Source organism: Octodon degus, unplaced genomic scaffold, assembly GCF_000260255.1.
Source record: "Octodon degus isolate 3935 unplaced genomic scaffold, OctDeg1.0 scaffold00096, whole genome shotgun sequence".
NCBI classification, from domain to species: domain Eukaryota; kingdom Metazoa; phylum Chordata; class Mammalia; order Rodentia; family Octodontidae; genus Octodon; species Octodon degus.
In genome coordinates this window covers 9,809,984-9,824,369 of record NW_004524672.1, presented here as the reverse complement: position 1 = coordinate 9,824,369, position 14,386 = coordinate 9,809,984, and the positions used below count along the sequence as shown (strand labels likewise).

Below are 14,386 nucleotides of genomic sequence, written 5' to 3'. Positions count from 1 at the left end.
AAAAAAAGAAAACAAACAACAACAAATATATATATAGGGTTTTTTTTGTTTGTTTGTTTTGTTTTTGCAGAACCGGGCATTGAACTCAGACCCTTGTGCTTGCCAGGGAAGCACTTATTCCACTGAGCCATCTCCCCGGCCCCTAGTTTTGTTTTTTGAGGTACAGTCTCTACGCCATTCAGACTGCCCAGGCTAGCCTTTATTCTCAGCTTCCTGAGTGCTGGTACTACAGGGATGTACCACCACACATGGCAAAAAAATAATTCTTGCCTATGACATGTACTGCTTAGGCACATGAAGTTAGGCATAGTGGTACATTCCACATGCCTTTATGCCAAAGCTGAATCCCCATGGCACAGGCCCTTAAGTGCTTCTGGATCCAGACTCTTCAGTGTGTCATCAGCCTGGCACCCATGTGTTTAAACCACATCATCACCTGAGTCACATCTCCTTCTGAAATCTGTAGCCTCTAGGACAGCTATAGCTAACTGGCTTTACTCCATTGGTTTCACTTTTGTCTCTTTTGAGATAGTTACTGGTCATCCCCCATCAAAATCAATATATTACACAATATGTTTGGAAAAAAATTTCTGGGTACAACCTGATTGATGTCAGATTTCTGGGTACAACCTATAAGATTGACCTCAGCCTTCTGAGTGCTGGGGTCACTGGTGTACACCACCACACCTAGCTGGGACCAACCTTGTTCTATGGAGCTGGCTCATTGTGTCAGATTAGTCAGGTATTACAAGTAACAGTCTCTTTAATTGTCCCTTGGTCAGTATGACAGGATGATGCTAGGGCGAATGGCCATTCCATAGTTTGTATGTTACATGCTCAACCACGTTCTGAATGCTGTCTTGACCTTGGTTCCAAATTCTCAGGAAAATAATGGCCAGATACAGCAAGTGCTCCTGGTGCCTTTTGCCAGCTCTGTTGGACCATCTCTGACTTCAGCTGTTGCTTCTGGGGACAGTTCCTGTGAGCCCCAGTGGCTTCTCACCTCAAAGCCCAGCCTGTGTTTTGTGCCTCCCCCCACCTTGTAGTGCTGTTTATTGAAGACTGCAGGGAAGCAGCAGGAACAGGCATAAGAGCAGAGTGGGCACAAAGGGATCTTTGCTCACTCTGGCATCCAGTATTTATAGGTTCGGACATCCATTGGTCCTAGATTTTTCCCACTGTCTCTCTTTTCTGATGTTAGCAATCTGTATGACCTCCCAAGTTTAAACGTAAATAATCATCAGGGTGCTCTTGTGTTTACGATTGAATGGAGAGGAGGTGGCCCACACAACTTCTCCCTTTTTTGGGTTATGAAAGTATGCGAAACCATTAGGGGTGGTGTAATGTTTATAGCTGAATGAAGGGAAGGGAATGACTGAGCTCCTTTGTTTCTAACTGTACTATTCCCCCACTGAGATCCCTGATCCCTGAAATCTCTGAGCGGAGTTGAGGGAGAAAGTTCTGTCTTCTGTAGCTACTTTCAGCAGTCTCAGTATTTGTCCCGGGGCTTTTCTTAAAGCCTCTACAGCTCAATCAATGTGCATGTGTGTAACAAGCACATGGGAGGTCAGTATGCAGGTTTTGGCAGGTGATCCAAACCAAGGCAACTGGGTACACCCAAAGCTGAGACTAGGCCTCCTGCCTGAGGAACCAGGAGAGAAAATCTTAACTTCCACTGGCTTTAGAGTTGCAAATGTAAGAAGCAGACACAGGGAAACAGCCATGAGTGGAAAGAGGGAATGCTGGTATACAAGCTCTTGGGTAAGACAAGAAAAAGAACTGCAAAGCATACACCCAATGGTGAAAGAAAACAGTTATTGAAGCTCACAAGCAGAGAAATGGTGCCAGGGACAAAGACAAACTGGGCTTTCAGGCTCAAGATCGACAGAGAGAGGGGTGGTGAGGCATAGGCTTTGCTTTGGGGTTGTATAAAATGCTTTTAAGGTGTTGCCGGAGCTCAAGCAAGCAGAGGGACATGATCTCCTCAGCCCCCATCGTTCTAACTGCTCGAGGGACACAGAGAGGGAGAAATGGGCCCTTTTCCAATTGAAGCCTGGTGTCTTTAAACACTCTGGAGGTTACTGTCGACTTTATTTCTTTACCTATTTTCTTGATCCATGCCTAGACGTAAGGAAGACAAATAAATAAATAAATAAATAAATAAAAAAGCCACCGAACCCATGCAGCAAGGGAAAGAAGCCTGTGAAAAGCAAAATGTGATGACAGATCTTAATCTGGGGTTAGGTGTCCTGGTGCATGCCTGTAATCCCATTATGGGGAGGCTGATGCAGGGCTGCCCCATAGCTGAAGCCATAGTTGAAGGCTAGTCTGAACTACATAGCAAGTCAGACTAAGAAAAAAAAAATCTTAATCTGGAGGTCCTAAAGTAACGGCAGGTCACCAGTCTAATGACTACTTCATTCAAGAAGCATTCCAGGAGGGTGACCTCAGACTGTGGGCCGGCAAGTCCGAAGGAAGGGCATCAAGGCTGAAATCTCGACAGGCCTCCAGTTCTGGTGTGGAATATGGGAGTTCTCGGCCCTTAGGGCGAAGGTGCAGCCTTGGCGGTGAACACACTGGCCTGGGAAAGGTGTGGAGTGAGAAGTCAACCGAACTGTGAAAGTCTTCAAACACCTCCAGTCGGCGATAGTTCCCGACACCACCCGTCCCCGCAGTGTCTGGGCTGTCCCTCATCCCTGAATTCTCAGGACTACCCTTGGCTGCCATCAACCGCACCGGAGTGCGCGGAGCGCCGCGCCACCGCCCCCGGGCCTCTGGACAACCACTCAGGAGCAAGCGGCGCGGTGGCGGGGCGGGGCTCGGCCGGCCAGGACGCCTTCCCCGCGGCCGGAGGCTGCGCCGGACGCGCCCGCTGCGTGGTGACATCAGTGCGCCCGCGCGCAGGGGGAGGGTGGGAGCTGCGGGCCGCAGGCGCTGGCGCGCGGGTAGCTCAGGCTGGGCGGGGGGAGGAAGGGGCGGGGCGGGGATCCCACGGAGTGCGGGGTCGCGGTCGGAATCGGGGCGGGAGCCTTAAGGACGCCAAGGACTGACTTCTTCCACCAGGCCCTGCTTGGCCCGGCGATGGAGTTTCCGGACCTCGGGGCTCACTGTTCCGAGCCAAGCTGTCAGCGCTTGGGTGAGGGGCGGAGCGCGCGAGGGGAGATAGGCGAGGCGGGGCGGCAAGGGGTTTGGGTCTCGGGGTCGGGCGGGGAGGGTAGGCTTCCGGGCTGGAAATGCCGAGGAGGGCGGGGCTCGAAGTTGGGGGCGGTGGCTAGGGGGCGTGGCCAGGGAGCGTGTACTAGGGAGGGTGTCAAATGGGGTAGTGTTTTCCTTCCCAAGTGGCATCCTTGAGTGAGAGAAGGGATATGTAGGTCCCAGTAGACGGACTTGCAGTCGGACTGACTCCTTGCAGATTTTCTGCCGCTCAAGTGCGATGCCTGCTCGGGTATATTCTGTGCAGACCATGTGGCCTACGCCCAGCATCACTGTGGATCTGCTTACCAAAAGGTGAGGGGGCGGTCGTGAGAGTTAAAGGGGGTGGAGGGCAGATGCTTGCAGAATCCTAAGCATCTGTCTGCTTCACATCTCCCCTATTGTCTTCCTGAGGCTCAGTACACTGTCCGTTGTGTTTTCTTGCACATTTGTATGTGTGTGTGTGTGTGGGGGGGTTATCCAGATATCCATCACCCACTGGACCATGACTGCTCTGGGGAGGGGTAGCCAACCAGCCAGGCCGGGGTGTCGCTGGTTCTCCTCTTAACCTTTGAGAACCTCCCATCCCTTTGGAACTAACTCACTTTCTATCCTTACAATCTGTGAAGCTGCAGCCCTGTCCCCATTGGCCAGGAGAGTCTTTTTTTTTTCCCGAAGTATGTAGTTTTCCACACTGTTTGGAGGAACTTCTTTCCTGACTCCTAGGATCAGAGATGTGTTAGATGGAAATGGGCCACAAACTGACCCCTGCTCTTTGACTGTAGGATATCCAGGTACCAGTGTGTCCTCTCTGTAATGTGCCTGTTCCTGTGGCCAGAGGGGAGCCCCCTGACCGGGCTGTGGGAGAGCACATTGACAGAGACTGTCGCTCTGACCCAGCGCAGCAAAAACGCAAGGTGAGTGATGGTAGTGTTGATTCATCACAACCCAGCTGGGACTGTAGATGCCTGGAAAGCTAAACATTTAACTCCAGTAAACCAGCTGCAGAAGGGCTAGCAACTCAGTCACAAACCTCTTCCCTTTATTCCAGATCTTCACAAACAAGTGTGAACGTTCTGGGTGTCGGCAGCGAGAGATGATGAAGCTGACCTGTGAACGCTGTGGCCGAAACTTCTGCATCAAGCACCGTCACCCACTGGACCATGACTGCTCTGGGGAGGGGTGCCCAACCAGCCAGGCAGGGTAGTTGCTGCTGGGTCTCCTCCTCGCCTTTGGGAACCTTCCATGCATTTGGAGCTAACTCAGATTCTGTCCTTACAAACTGGGAATCTGCAGCCCTGTCCCCATTGGCCAGGGGAGTTTAAGTTTTCAAGTATGGGCTTTCCACACTGTCTGGAGGAACTTCTCTCCTGACTGCTTTTGGAGGCATGCCAAAGGTCTCTCTTCTTTACAGACTTGCTGCCATCTCCAGAGCACAAAGCCAGGCTTCTGCAGGCACAGTCCCCAGCCCAAGTTGGACCTCACCTTCCTCTACCTCTCCCAGCAGGTAGGACTGCCCACTGCACCTCTCCATTTCTACCCCTTCACATCTCTGACTTCAGCCGCTTGAATATCTCCCATAGAGCTACAACCCAGTCTCCACCCCGGACAGCCCCTCCAGTGCTTGCTTTGCAGAATGGCTTGGTGAGTTGGGGAAGAGACTGGATGGACAGACGGAAACCCACGGGAGAGTACAGCCCAAAACACTTCGTCTTCTTTCTCCCTTTGCAGAGTGAAGATGAGGCTCTGCAACGTGCCCTGGAATTATCCCTGGCAGAGACCAAACCCCAGGTCCCAAGGTATCTACTGTGGTAGAAAAGAGGCTAGGATGTGAGCAAAGGGTCACTTTGAGGGGAGGAGTAGGACATCAACCCAGAGAAGACATAGAAGCTTGGGCTCAAGGTTAAGATGAACCATCTGGGCATTGTAGTGTATGGCTGAATCCTAGCACTTGGGAGACTGAGGCTGGATGAGCACCGTGCATTTAGGACCAGACTAGACTATAGTAAGACAAAACCCTGGGATGTGGGGGCGATGGGCTGCAATACATCAGCTTGTTGATTGCCAGGGTCATATGGCTGATCTGATGGTGAGGCAGGTGTCCTCCTCCCTCACTGCTCCATGTGTGGTCCCCCCAAAGCTGCACACTGGATGGAAGGTGACCATTCCTAACAGGACTATTTCCTCGGTCAAGGGTACACAAGTAGCGATGCTCCCCTGCTAGAACCTCTAAACAAGCTCTTAAAATGAGACTCTGACTCAAAAAAATCAAAGTATAACTTGTATAAGCTTTAACAAGCTCTTTAACCAACAAGGAACTAACTTCCTCTATACAATGGGAATAATGCTAATACTTACTGAGGTCGAACCCAGAGGATCTCTTTAACAGAACAGGTGCTCAAATGTTAGGTATTATCATAGTCCAACTTAAGCTGTTCCTCCTTCCAGTTCTCAGGAGGAAGAAGACTTGGCTCTAGCTCAAGCCCTCTCTGCCAGTGAGGCAGAGTACCAGCGGCAGCAGGTATGAGGATGGTGGGGTACAGATGGGAGCTAGTGCTAAGAACTGGGCAGGTGATGTCTTTTGAGTGTTGAATGCTGGGACAGTGGTTCTTCTTGCTTTCACTGTGGGAGCAGTCCAGCCTGAACTCTGAATCAAGGCCTGCCTCTTTTCCTTGACTTTGCACTTTGTCTCCTCCTTCCCTTCTTGCTCCAGACGCAGAGCCGCAGCTTGAAGCCATCCAACTGCAGCCTGTGCTAGGGTCCTGGGCTTGGGGAGGGAGGCTCAGCTGAGGACTGTGGCCCTCACACCTCCAGGGTACACAGGGAGAGGAGGCACAGAGCAGCTTGGAGGACAAAGACAAGCAGCAGTGAGGTGGAGGCTGCTCTAAAAATGTCAGCAGGAAGCTTGCCAAATAGCCTAGAAAGGCCCTTGCTGGCACTCTGGCTGCAGAGAGAGTGCCTGCGAACTGCTGACCCTCGGGGAGGCTGACCAGGGCCTGCTCTCAACCCCCTTCACTATGTTATCCCTCTTACTTGGGGCTGCCCCCCAACATGCAGTGGGCCGGGAGGGGCCTGGGAAGAATAAAGATCTTGGCCCTCAGTAAGACATGAGTGTTGTTTCTCTTTTCCAGCACGAAAGAGAAAAGTGTTATCTTCAGGTTGGAGGTCTTTTGCCCCTACGTGACAAAGCCACCATGATCCTTGGGTAGTCCACACTTTTATTTCCCCCAAAAGTGCTTTTTAAAAAGGCCCCTTTCCCTCAAACAGCTAGCACCACACCCCTACACCAGGATGAAATAAGCCAGGGAAAAGGGGTACATCTTATTCCCCTGAGTTAGCCTTTTTGGAGGGAATAGGCCATAGCTTGTCACTGTGCCGTGGGCTGAGGTTTGCTGTCTTCAGACACTTCTTCCTGGCCCTGCTGTTGTAGCTGCCACATGTTGGCATATACCCCACCTCGCGACAGTAGTGCCTCATGCCTGGGGAAGGAGGCAAGTGTGAGTTCCACCCATCAGGTACACCTTAGAGGGCTTGCCACTGGTCCACAAGGGGGACGCTCCCACCACAGCCCTGTGCATCTCACCGTCCTCTTTCCACAATGCAGCCATCCTTTAGGACAAGGATTTGGTCAGCATTGACCACAGTTGAGAGCCTGAGAAGTCAAGAGGTGTGTTACTTACTGTACCACCACAAGTGGCCCACACTGCCACCCACCCTGTCCTGTAGTCTTATACCTGTGTGCCACCACAATGGTGGTGCGGCTGGCACAGACTTTGGCCAGTGACGCTTGGATGGCCCTCTCATTAGATGTATCCAGCGCTGATGTTGCCTACAGAGAGGGTCTGGGTAAAATGCCCCTGACCACCAAAGACCCCAGTAGGAGGATGATGCCAGCTACTAGTTCAGCTAGCTTGGATATAAACACTTGGAGTTTGAGAACTGTAAAGGGTTTGGTGAAACATAAACCATTGATACTTGTGCTAGGCAGGAAATGGCCCCGTAGGAATGGCACAGGCAGACAGGGAAGACAGGAAAAGGCTGCCCAGGCCTCACCTCATCCAGCAGAATGATGTCTGGAGCTTTGAGAATGGTGCGGGCGATGGCAACTCGCTGCTTCTCTCCACCGCTTAGCTTCAGTCCACGTTCACCCACCTGTGTTTCATACCCTGTGGATATTGCCCACCTCCCTCAAGTCACACACAATAAACTTGATTTCTGAGCCCAGGTGGGCAGGGAAGGGATGAAACAGAGGTCAGAATAACAGAACCACGGTAGACAGGAAAGGGGACTCTCGGAGGAGGAACTTCACCTTCAGGGAAAGCCAAGATGGCATCGTGGATGCCTGCAGCCTGAGCAGCAGCCTCCACCTCATTGCTCCCAGCTGTGACACGGCCGTATCGGATATTGTTGGCAATGGTGTCATTGAAGAGGACAGTGTCCTGGGGCACGACTCCAATGTGAGAGCGGAGAGAGATCTGGGTCACCTGGGGCCAAAAGAATGGCCAGCCTGCCTGTGAGATACTCTCAGAACTGGGAGGTTGGAAGGACTGGCGAATCCCAGTTGGGTGGGCAAATGACACAACCTATTCAAGTCTGTTTTCCCATCCACAAAAAGAAAATGCACTCCCTGCTTACTTCCCTGGACTGCTGTAGAAGAGCTGTATCTTGGACAACACCACAGCAACTCATTCCCATAACTACTTTCTTAGTGTCACTGCAGGGCATGTGGTGCTAGGAAGGCCCCAGAATTATCTAACTCTGGATGCCAGGCTCTTGGTATCTGTCCACACAGACCCCTAACTTACCTGTGAAATATCCTGCCCATCTATTCGGATGCAGCCTGAGTTGATGTTGTAAAAGCGAAACAGCAGGCGCAACACTGTGCTCTTTCCTGCCCCAGATGGGCCCACCTGTTGCGTTAGAAACAAGAGTGGTAAATTCTCAGGCTCAGTGACTTTTCAATCTTCCTTTCCAAGGGCCACCAACATCCACAAGGGCTGTCACATTCAACCCCACTGCTCATCAAGACAGCTGATTCCCTAGCCTGGGCTATGAGCCACCATGGGTAATGAATAAGAGGCACTCAAGGAGTACAGGCTAAGTGGCTTGGTCTCATCTCACCAGAGCCAGTGTCTGTCCAGGCATCACTGTGAAGGACACATCCTGCAGAGTCTCCCTCCTGCAAGAGAGGTAGGCAGGGTCAGTAGACCCCTGCCATCACCATAGCTAGGACTGGGCCCTCCCCTCCCTGCCAAGGCACTGTGCCCAAGTAAGGTGGGCTGCAGAGTTGGGATTCAGCATAGGAAGGCAGTTGTGCCAACAGACAAGGGGAACACAAAGAAGGCAAGAGGTGCGGGCTCACCCATCAGTATAGCCAAAGTGCACATTCTCAAACTCTATCTGGCCCTTTTGAAAGTGAAGGGGCCCTGCTCCAGGAAGGTCTTTTACCTGAGAGAGTGCAGCCAGTGCATACTGCTGTTACAACCAAGAAACAACCTGTTCCCCAGACCCCACTCTTCTCTCTTCACTCACTTCTGCCTCCTCTTTCAGCAGATCAAACATGTTCTCCATGTCAATGAAGTTGGTCTGGATTATCCTGAAATAAGGGTGATAGGTGGGCTCTTCTGAGGAGCAAGGAAATAGCATGGTACCTGGACAGGTGAAAGCCTGAGATTAGGTTACCTGTAGTAGGTGCCAAACCAGTTGAGGGGCATGTACAGTTGGATGATGTAAGTGCCAAAGAGCACAAAGTCCCCAACCTGCAGAGACCGAAGGAAACTCAAGTATCACAAGAGCCTGCTTTTCCTGCACCACACCTAAGAGGCTGGGGGCTCAGACCTAAGCTCCAAACCCCTCTTCCCTGTCCCCCACTCCTCTGTCATTCTGCCTCACCTGTAGTTTCTGCTCACTGACAAAGTATGCACAAAGCAGAGAGCCAGCGAGGAGCCCGAGTCCAATCACGAAGTTCTGGGTCTGATTCAGCAAAACCAGTGAAGCATTTGACTTCCATTCCAAATCCTAAGGGCAATGACACAGAAGGGAAGAATGGTCCACAGGAAGACCATCACCAAATCCCACCCTGAGCCATGCCCCTCAACCTCAGCCCCTGGGTCTTACTCCTCTCTGCCTTGGTCAAGCCACAGGCCAGCTCCATGCTCAGGGGGCTGCACACTAGCATCCTCACCTGATACTTGATGATGGCCTCTCGGTATCGATCCACTTCATAACCCTCGGCGTTGTAGTACTTCACCTGATGAATTCAAACAGCATAAGGTTCACAGCTCACTTCCTCTGAATTTCTGATCCCTCTTTCCCGATTTCAAATATCACCCTGAAGTGCTTTATCACCCCAGTGGTGCCAGCTACAATCCCCGACATCTCCCTGCTTCCTGGCACTGTTGTTCACGCTTCCATTACCGTCTCAAAGTTTAGCAGGGAGTCCACAGCTCGTGCACGGGTAGCGTTCTCCTGTGTATTCATAGCACGGCGAAACTTGGCTCTCCATTCAGTGACCACGATGGTCAGAACTGGAACATGACAGGAAGAGGGGTACAGAGAAAAGGACATCATCCCAAACAGCAGAGACTAAGTGTCTCTCCCCACTCCCCGCCACATATACCAAAAGTGCTCGAGGGGCTAGGGACCAGGACTCCATTGGGAGAAGCCAAAAGTTCACCGAGCGTAGAGGCCATGTGCAAGCATGTTTGCAGCCTGCTCAAAGGCTTGGGTACAGAAAACACTTTTGGTGAACAAATAAAAACGTCTTGTTATACAAATGGGGGTTTTTCCTTCACCCAAGACCACAGAAGGAACCTGATACAACGAAGATGCCTCCCCTGGCCCTCCCTGCAGGTTGGGCTAAGGTTTAATAGGGCAGAGGAGACTTTCCTATCACCCTAGGACCAGTGGGAGCCTAATCAAGTCCACCAATCCTCAGCCTCCTGAAGGACGGTCACCTGAGAGGGGGGTAGGTCTCAGGCCCGAGGGAGCTGCATGACAGATCAGGTAGATGGTTTCACCAGGCAGCACTTACTGAGGTAAAGACTCATGCACACGAACACAATGAGGCCAAACCAGGCATTGAAGAACATGCTGAAGTAGACGATGCCAATGATGATGTCAGCCAGCGTGGGGATAATGTTGAATACCAGGTAGCTGTGTAGGTAAGACAAGACAGAAATCTGTGGCAGAGAATCACCAACCCTACCTTGGGGAACTTCAGTGTAGTGCTTCATTATCAACAGCAACAGACTAGAATCAATCTAGACATCCCTTAAGCGGTGGGTGATTAAACCACAGGATAGCTAAACTATAGGACCCTACCAGTTATCACGAACAAGTACGATCTTTTGAGTACAAATGAAATTTTTCATAAGGTTCTGCTAAAGCAACTGTGAAAATGACACATATGCTGAGATTTCATTTGCCTTAGAAAAATTTCCATAAACTGGGTGTGGTGGCACACACCTATAAATCCTAGCACTCAGAAGGCTGACGCAGGAGGATTGCTGAGCTTGAGGCCAGCCTGGCAAAACCCAGAGCAAAACCTTGTCTCAAAAAATAAAGGAAGGGGGCCAGGGAAATGGCTCAGTAGAATAAGCGCTTCCCTGGCAAGCGCAAGGGTCTGAGTTCAATCCCTGGTTCTGCCAAAAAATAAATAAAGGAAAAACATTTAAAAAAAAAAACATAAAACCACGAGTCTAAAAAATTGTAAGTAAAAGCACAACAAAGCAGAATTTAACACTATACAGAACAGGAAACTCTGGAGGAGAGGAGTTCAAAAGCCACTAGCTCTGTGTCAGCATTACTGGAGTTATTATAATAGTGAGTGAACACTGCTCTTATAATTCATCAAAGAACCAGAACATACAAGCTGGGAGGGGTGGCAGCTCAGGGTGGGTCTACCCTCCTGACTCCTCCATCCCCGATTCTCAGCCCCACCCTCCCCCGTGCCCTTTTCACTGGAGTGGCACCTGAGCAGCCCTGTGACACTGGATGTCCCTCGGTCCACGATCCGCAGCACCTCCCCTGTGCGGCGGCCCAAGTGCCAGCGCAGCGAGAGCTCATGCAGGTGGGAGAAGAGTCGCAGCTCCATATGCCGAGATGTGAACTGCTGCACCCGGATCCACAGGAATGTGCGCAGGTTGCTCACGAAGCCTGGGAGAGCCAGCTAGGAATCAGCAGCCCTTCACCAGGTGTGAAAGGTCTGCGAGTGCAGAGGGGCTGATGGAGGAATGCTCAAAGAGGTACGGCAGCAAGGGAAGGCCCACAGGAGGGGGGTCATCATAACTGCATACCTGTACTACCTGTGCCACCCCCCTGGAGGAACTTGAGGAAGACATAGGTGGTAACAGTTGAGGCCAGAGAGTTCCAAGGAGCTTTCTCAGTCAACAAGTTCACTGTGGAGAAAAAGGCAGAGTTCACTTCAGCACCCAGGACTCTCTTCAGGCAAAACTGCCCCGGGCACCATCCATGGCCTCTCTGACCACAGGCTCCCAACTGTGTAAGGGGCACCCCAGCCACTAAACCTGTGAGGACCCAGCAGTCTGATCTCAACTCCTCTCCCTCACCAATATCCCTATAGAAGATAGGGACCAACAGATTCAGTGCTCGGTCCAGTCCCATAAGTCCCAGGCAGAGGAGCACAACCAGCTGTAGAACAGGACTCCCTCGAGGCCACAGGTAGCCACTCAGTAGGCGGAGCTTCCTGCCAAGGTCTCGCCAGGTAGATCGTTGGTCTGTGGACCGAGCCTAGGATAATAGCAAATGGGAGAAAAACTCAGAAATCAAAAACAAGTATGGGGGGCTGGAGAGATGGCTCAGTGGTCTAAAGCACCTACTTGGAACAAGCTTGGCAAAGCACAGGGACCGTGGTTCAATCCTCCAGCACCACATGCCAGCCAGCCGCACCCCCTGGTGGGCTGAGCTGGCCACACACACACACACACACACACACACACACACAATAAATGTTAAAATAAAAAAAAAAAAAAAACAAGTATGCTAGGGCTGGTCAGACAGCTCAGTGGACTAAAGCGCCTGCTTAGGCAGAGTGCAGCAGCTGGGGCTCAATCCCAGCATGCTGTGCCGGCCCGACCCTGGGGTGTGCTGAGACGGTGATTGAGACTAGGTGTGGTGGCACGCTGAATCCTAGCACTTGGGAGGCTGAAAACAGGAGGATCACTATGAGTCCAATCTATGTAGTGAGACCCCGTACACCCTGTAGACCCTGTCCTAAATTCATAAAAAAAAACAAAAACAAAAACAAAAAAACCCAAGTGTGCTAACTGGAAATGCTCTGGGAAGAACATGGGGCCTCAGCTCCCAAGTATCTGAGGCCCACAGGTGAACACTGATGGGGTCAGAAAAGCTATCAGGTGACAAACTGAACTTGGGAAAGAATTACAGTAATTAATCGTGGGGAGAAAGGATAATAGGCAATGAAAGTAAGAGTGGCACCTGGATTTAGAAGTACTGGGATACAGCTAGGTGTGTTCAGAATTCACCAGGCCTTGGCTTCTAATCTGTAACCTGTGCACACACACATACAATACTGACAGAACCCAGCATTCAGAAAATGAGGTGTACCTGGTTCCTTTCTACATCTTGGTCTTCTTCACGAACCTGGAGGATATAGGACTGGGGCCGAAGCCCAGGAGCCCAGAGCCCCAAGACAAACAGTCCTCCAGAAACCACATATCTCAGGATCCACAGGCCAAACTGAACCTAGGATGAAATGTGCAGAGTATAAAAGAAAAGCCAAGATCCTCTTGTCTTCTCGGTAGAGTCAAAACCTCTGCAGGGCCCCCAGCACCCAAAACATACAAACACACACACACACACACACACACACACACACACACCCCACAGTGACTCAGCACTGACACACCCCACCAGTTAGTTATCAGCTTCCAGCTGGCGCCAGCCACTCCCTTCTTTTTCTTCAGTGTCATCTGAAAGCATGGAGCCAGTATGTCCAGACGCTGCTCCCAGCATCAACACTTCCCCTCCTCCCCACCTGTTCCTCACCTGCTGGCCCACGTCAGCCCTTGCCCACCACCACTGTGGACTGTTCCAAGACACCAGGGCCAAGTTTTCAGCTGCAAAGGTCACTGTCCAGAGAAGCAGGAGACCCAGGCTGTGCCTGGACTTGATCCAGACGCCCATTGCCAAACTCTGCTGTGCCCGGTTCCTTTCCACCACGAGCAGCCAGAGGCCACAGAAGCTGGCCAGGCTCTCCAGCACAGACGCCAGCAGTAGGTAGCCCGGCAGCGGGGTCCCCCGGGCGGTGCCTACCCGGCCAATCAGGCCGGCCAGGGGCAGCACCCCCTTAAGCGTGGCCAGAAGCAGCTGCAGCCCATAGGGAGCAAGGCGAGGGCCGGTCCCCCAGGACAGTGAGTCGGCGCCAGCGGGTCGCTCCCGACGCTTACAGGGAAGAGCCAGCACCACGGCCAGGGTCCCCAGGGTCATCAGCGTCGAGGGCACGACCGTGAAGAAGAAGCAGGGACTCAGGCCATTCTGAGTCCAGGCCGGACCCACAGGCCCTTCGGCCTCGCAGTAGTTGCCTACAGTCACCATTGTGGTGGTGACTGGTGGCTGCTGACCAAGCCCGAGGGACCGGAAAGCTGGCCAGGCTGCTCCGGGAGGGCCACGGAGGCTGGGTGGCTCAGGTCATGGAGCCGGGGACGCTGAGCCAGCCGCTGGGGTCGCGGAGAGGGTCGCACGTGCACCCTGCTACACCACCCACTCCCTTCGCACACGCGCCGCCGCCACGCACTCACGCAGGGCACGTACGCCGTCTCGGTGCTGCCCGAGACCCTCTGGCCAAGCTCGGCGCGGAGGAAAGGCCGGCGTCGGCCTCGCACCGCCCTCTACGGCAACGACCCGCCCCCAGCCTCTGCCCAGGGTCCCCATTGGACAGATATGTACGGAGGGGCGGGAGGGAACAGTGCACCCGACCCGGGCAAAATAAAGAGGCTGAGTCGACTTGGTCACGTGCTCAGAGCGGGAAATCTGACCATAAGACTGGGAGACCTTGACCTCCCCAGAACTGAGGGTGGCAAACAGCCTTTTTGCTAACAGGCTAACTGGATATCCGAGCAGAGCAGATATAAATCTATTTGCTTTTAGATCTCAGGCCGCCCTCAGGCTCTTGGGAGAAGGGGAAATCACACCTACCCACTCCAGCTCCCTG

The 14,386-nt window shown here is 52.3% G+C and overlaps 2 protein-coding genes across 2 annotated transcripts; one reads left to right on the top strand and one right to left on the bottom strand.

Annotated features, from left to right (window-relative positions):
* The first annotated feature begins 2,846 nt into the window (after positions 1-2,846).
* Zfand2b (zinc finger AN1-type containing 2B) lies at positions 2,847-6,292 on the top strand. Its single transcript, XM_023723095.1, has 10 exons — positions 2,847-2,945; positions 3,064-3,136; positions 3,413-3,507; positions 3,978-4,109; positions 4,244-4,395; positions 4,607-4,699; positions 4,776-4,836; positions 4,924-4,991; positions 5,641-5,713; positions 5,906-6,292. The coding sequence occupies exons 2-10, from the start codon at positions 3,082-3,084 to the stop codon at positions 5,948-5,950; spliced, it is 774 nt and encodes a 257-aa protein (XP_023578863.1). The 5' UTR covers positions 2,847-2,945; positions 3,064-3,081; the 3' UTR covers positions 5,951-6,292.
* A 105-nt stretch (positions 6,293-6,397) lies between these two features.
* On the bottom strand, positions 6,398-14,095 carry Abcb6 (ATP binding cassette subfamily B member 6 (Langereis blood group)). The gene is made up of 19 exons (XM_004638198.3): positions 13,222-14,095; positions 12,781-12,918; positions 11,763-11,943; positions 11,490-11,591; positions 11,166-11,349; positions 10,226-10,347; positions 9,610-9,719; positions 9,377-9,442; positions 9,085-9,210; positions 8,875-8,951; positions 8,725-8,788; positions 8,555-8,640; positions 8,314-8,371; positions 7,998-8,102; positions 7,502-7,676; positions 7,246-7,358; positions 6,927-7,021; positions 6,776-6,844; positions 6,398-6,671 (listed from the first exon to the last, which is right to left on the bottom strand). The coding sequence occupies exons 1-19, from the start codon at positions 13,768-13,770 to the stop codon at positions 6,560-6,562; spliced, it is 2,532 nt and encodes an 843-aa protein (XP_004638255.1). The 5' UTR covers positions 13,771-14,095; the 3' UTR covers positions 6,398-6,559.
* Positions 14,096-14,386: the final 291 nt, after the last annotated feature.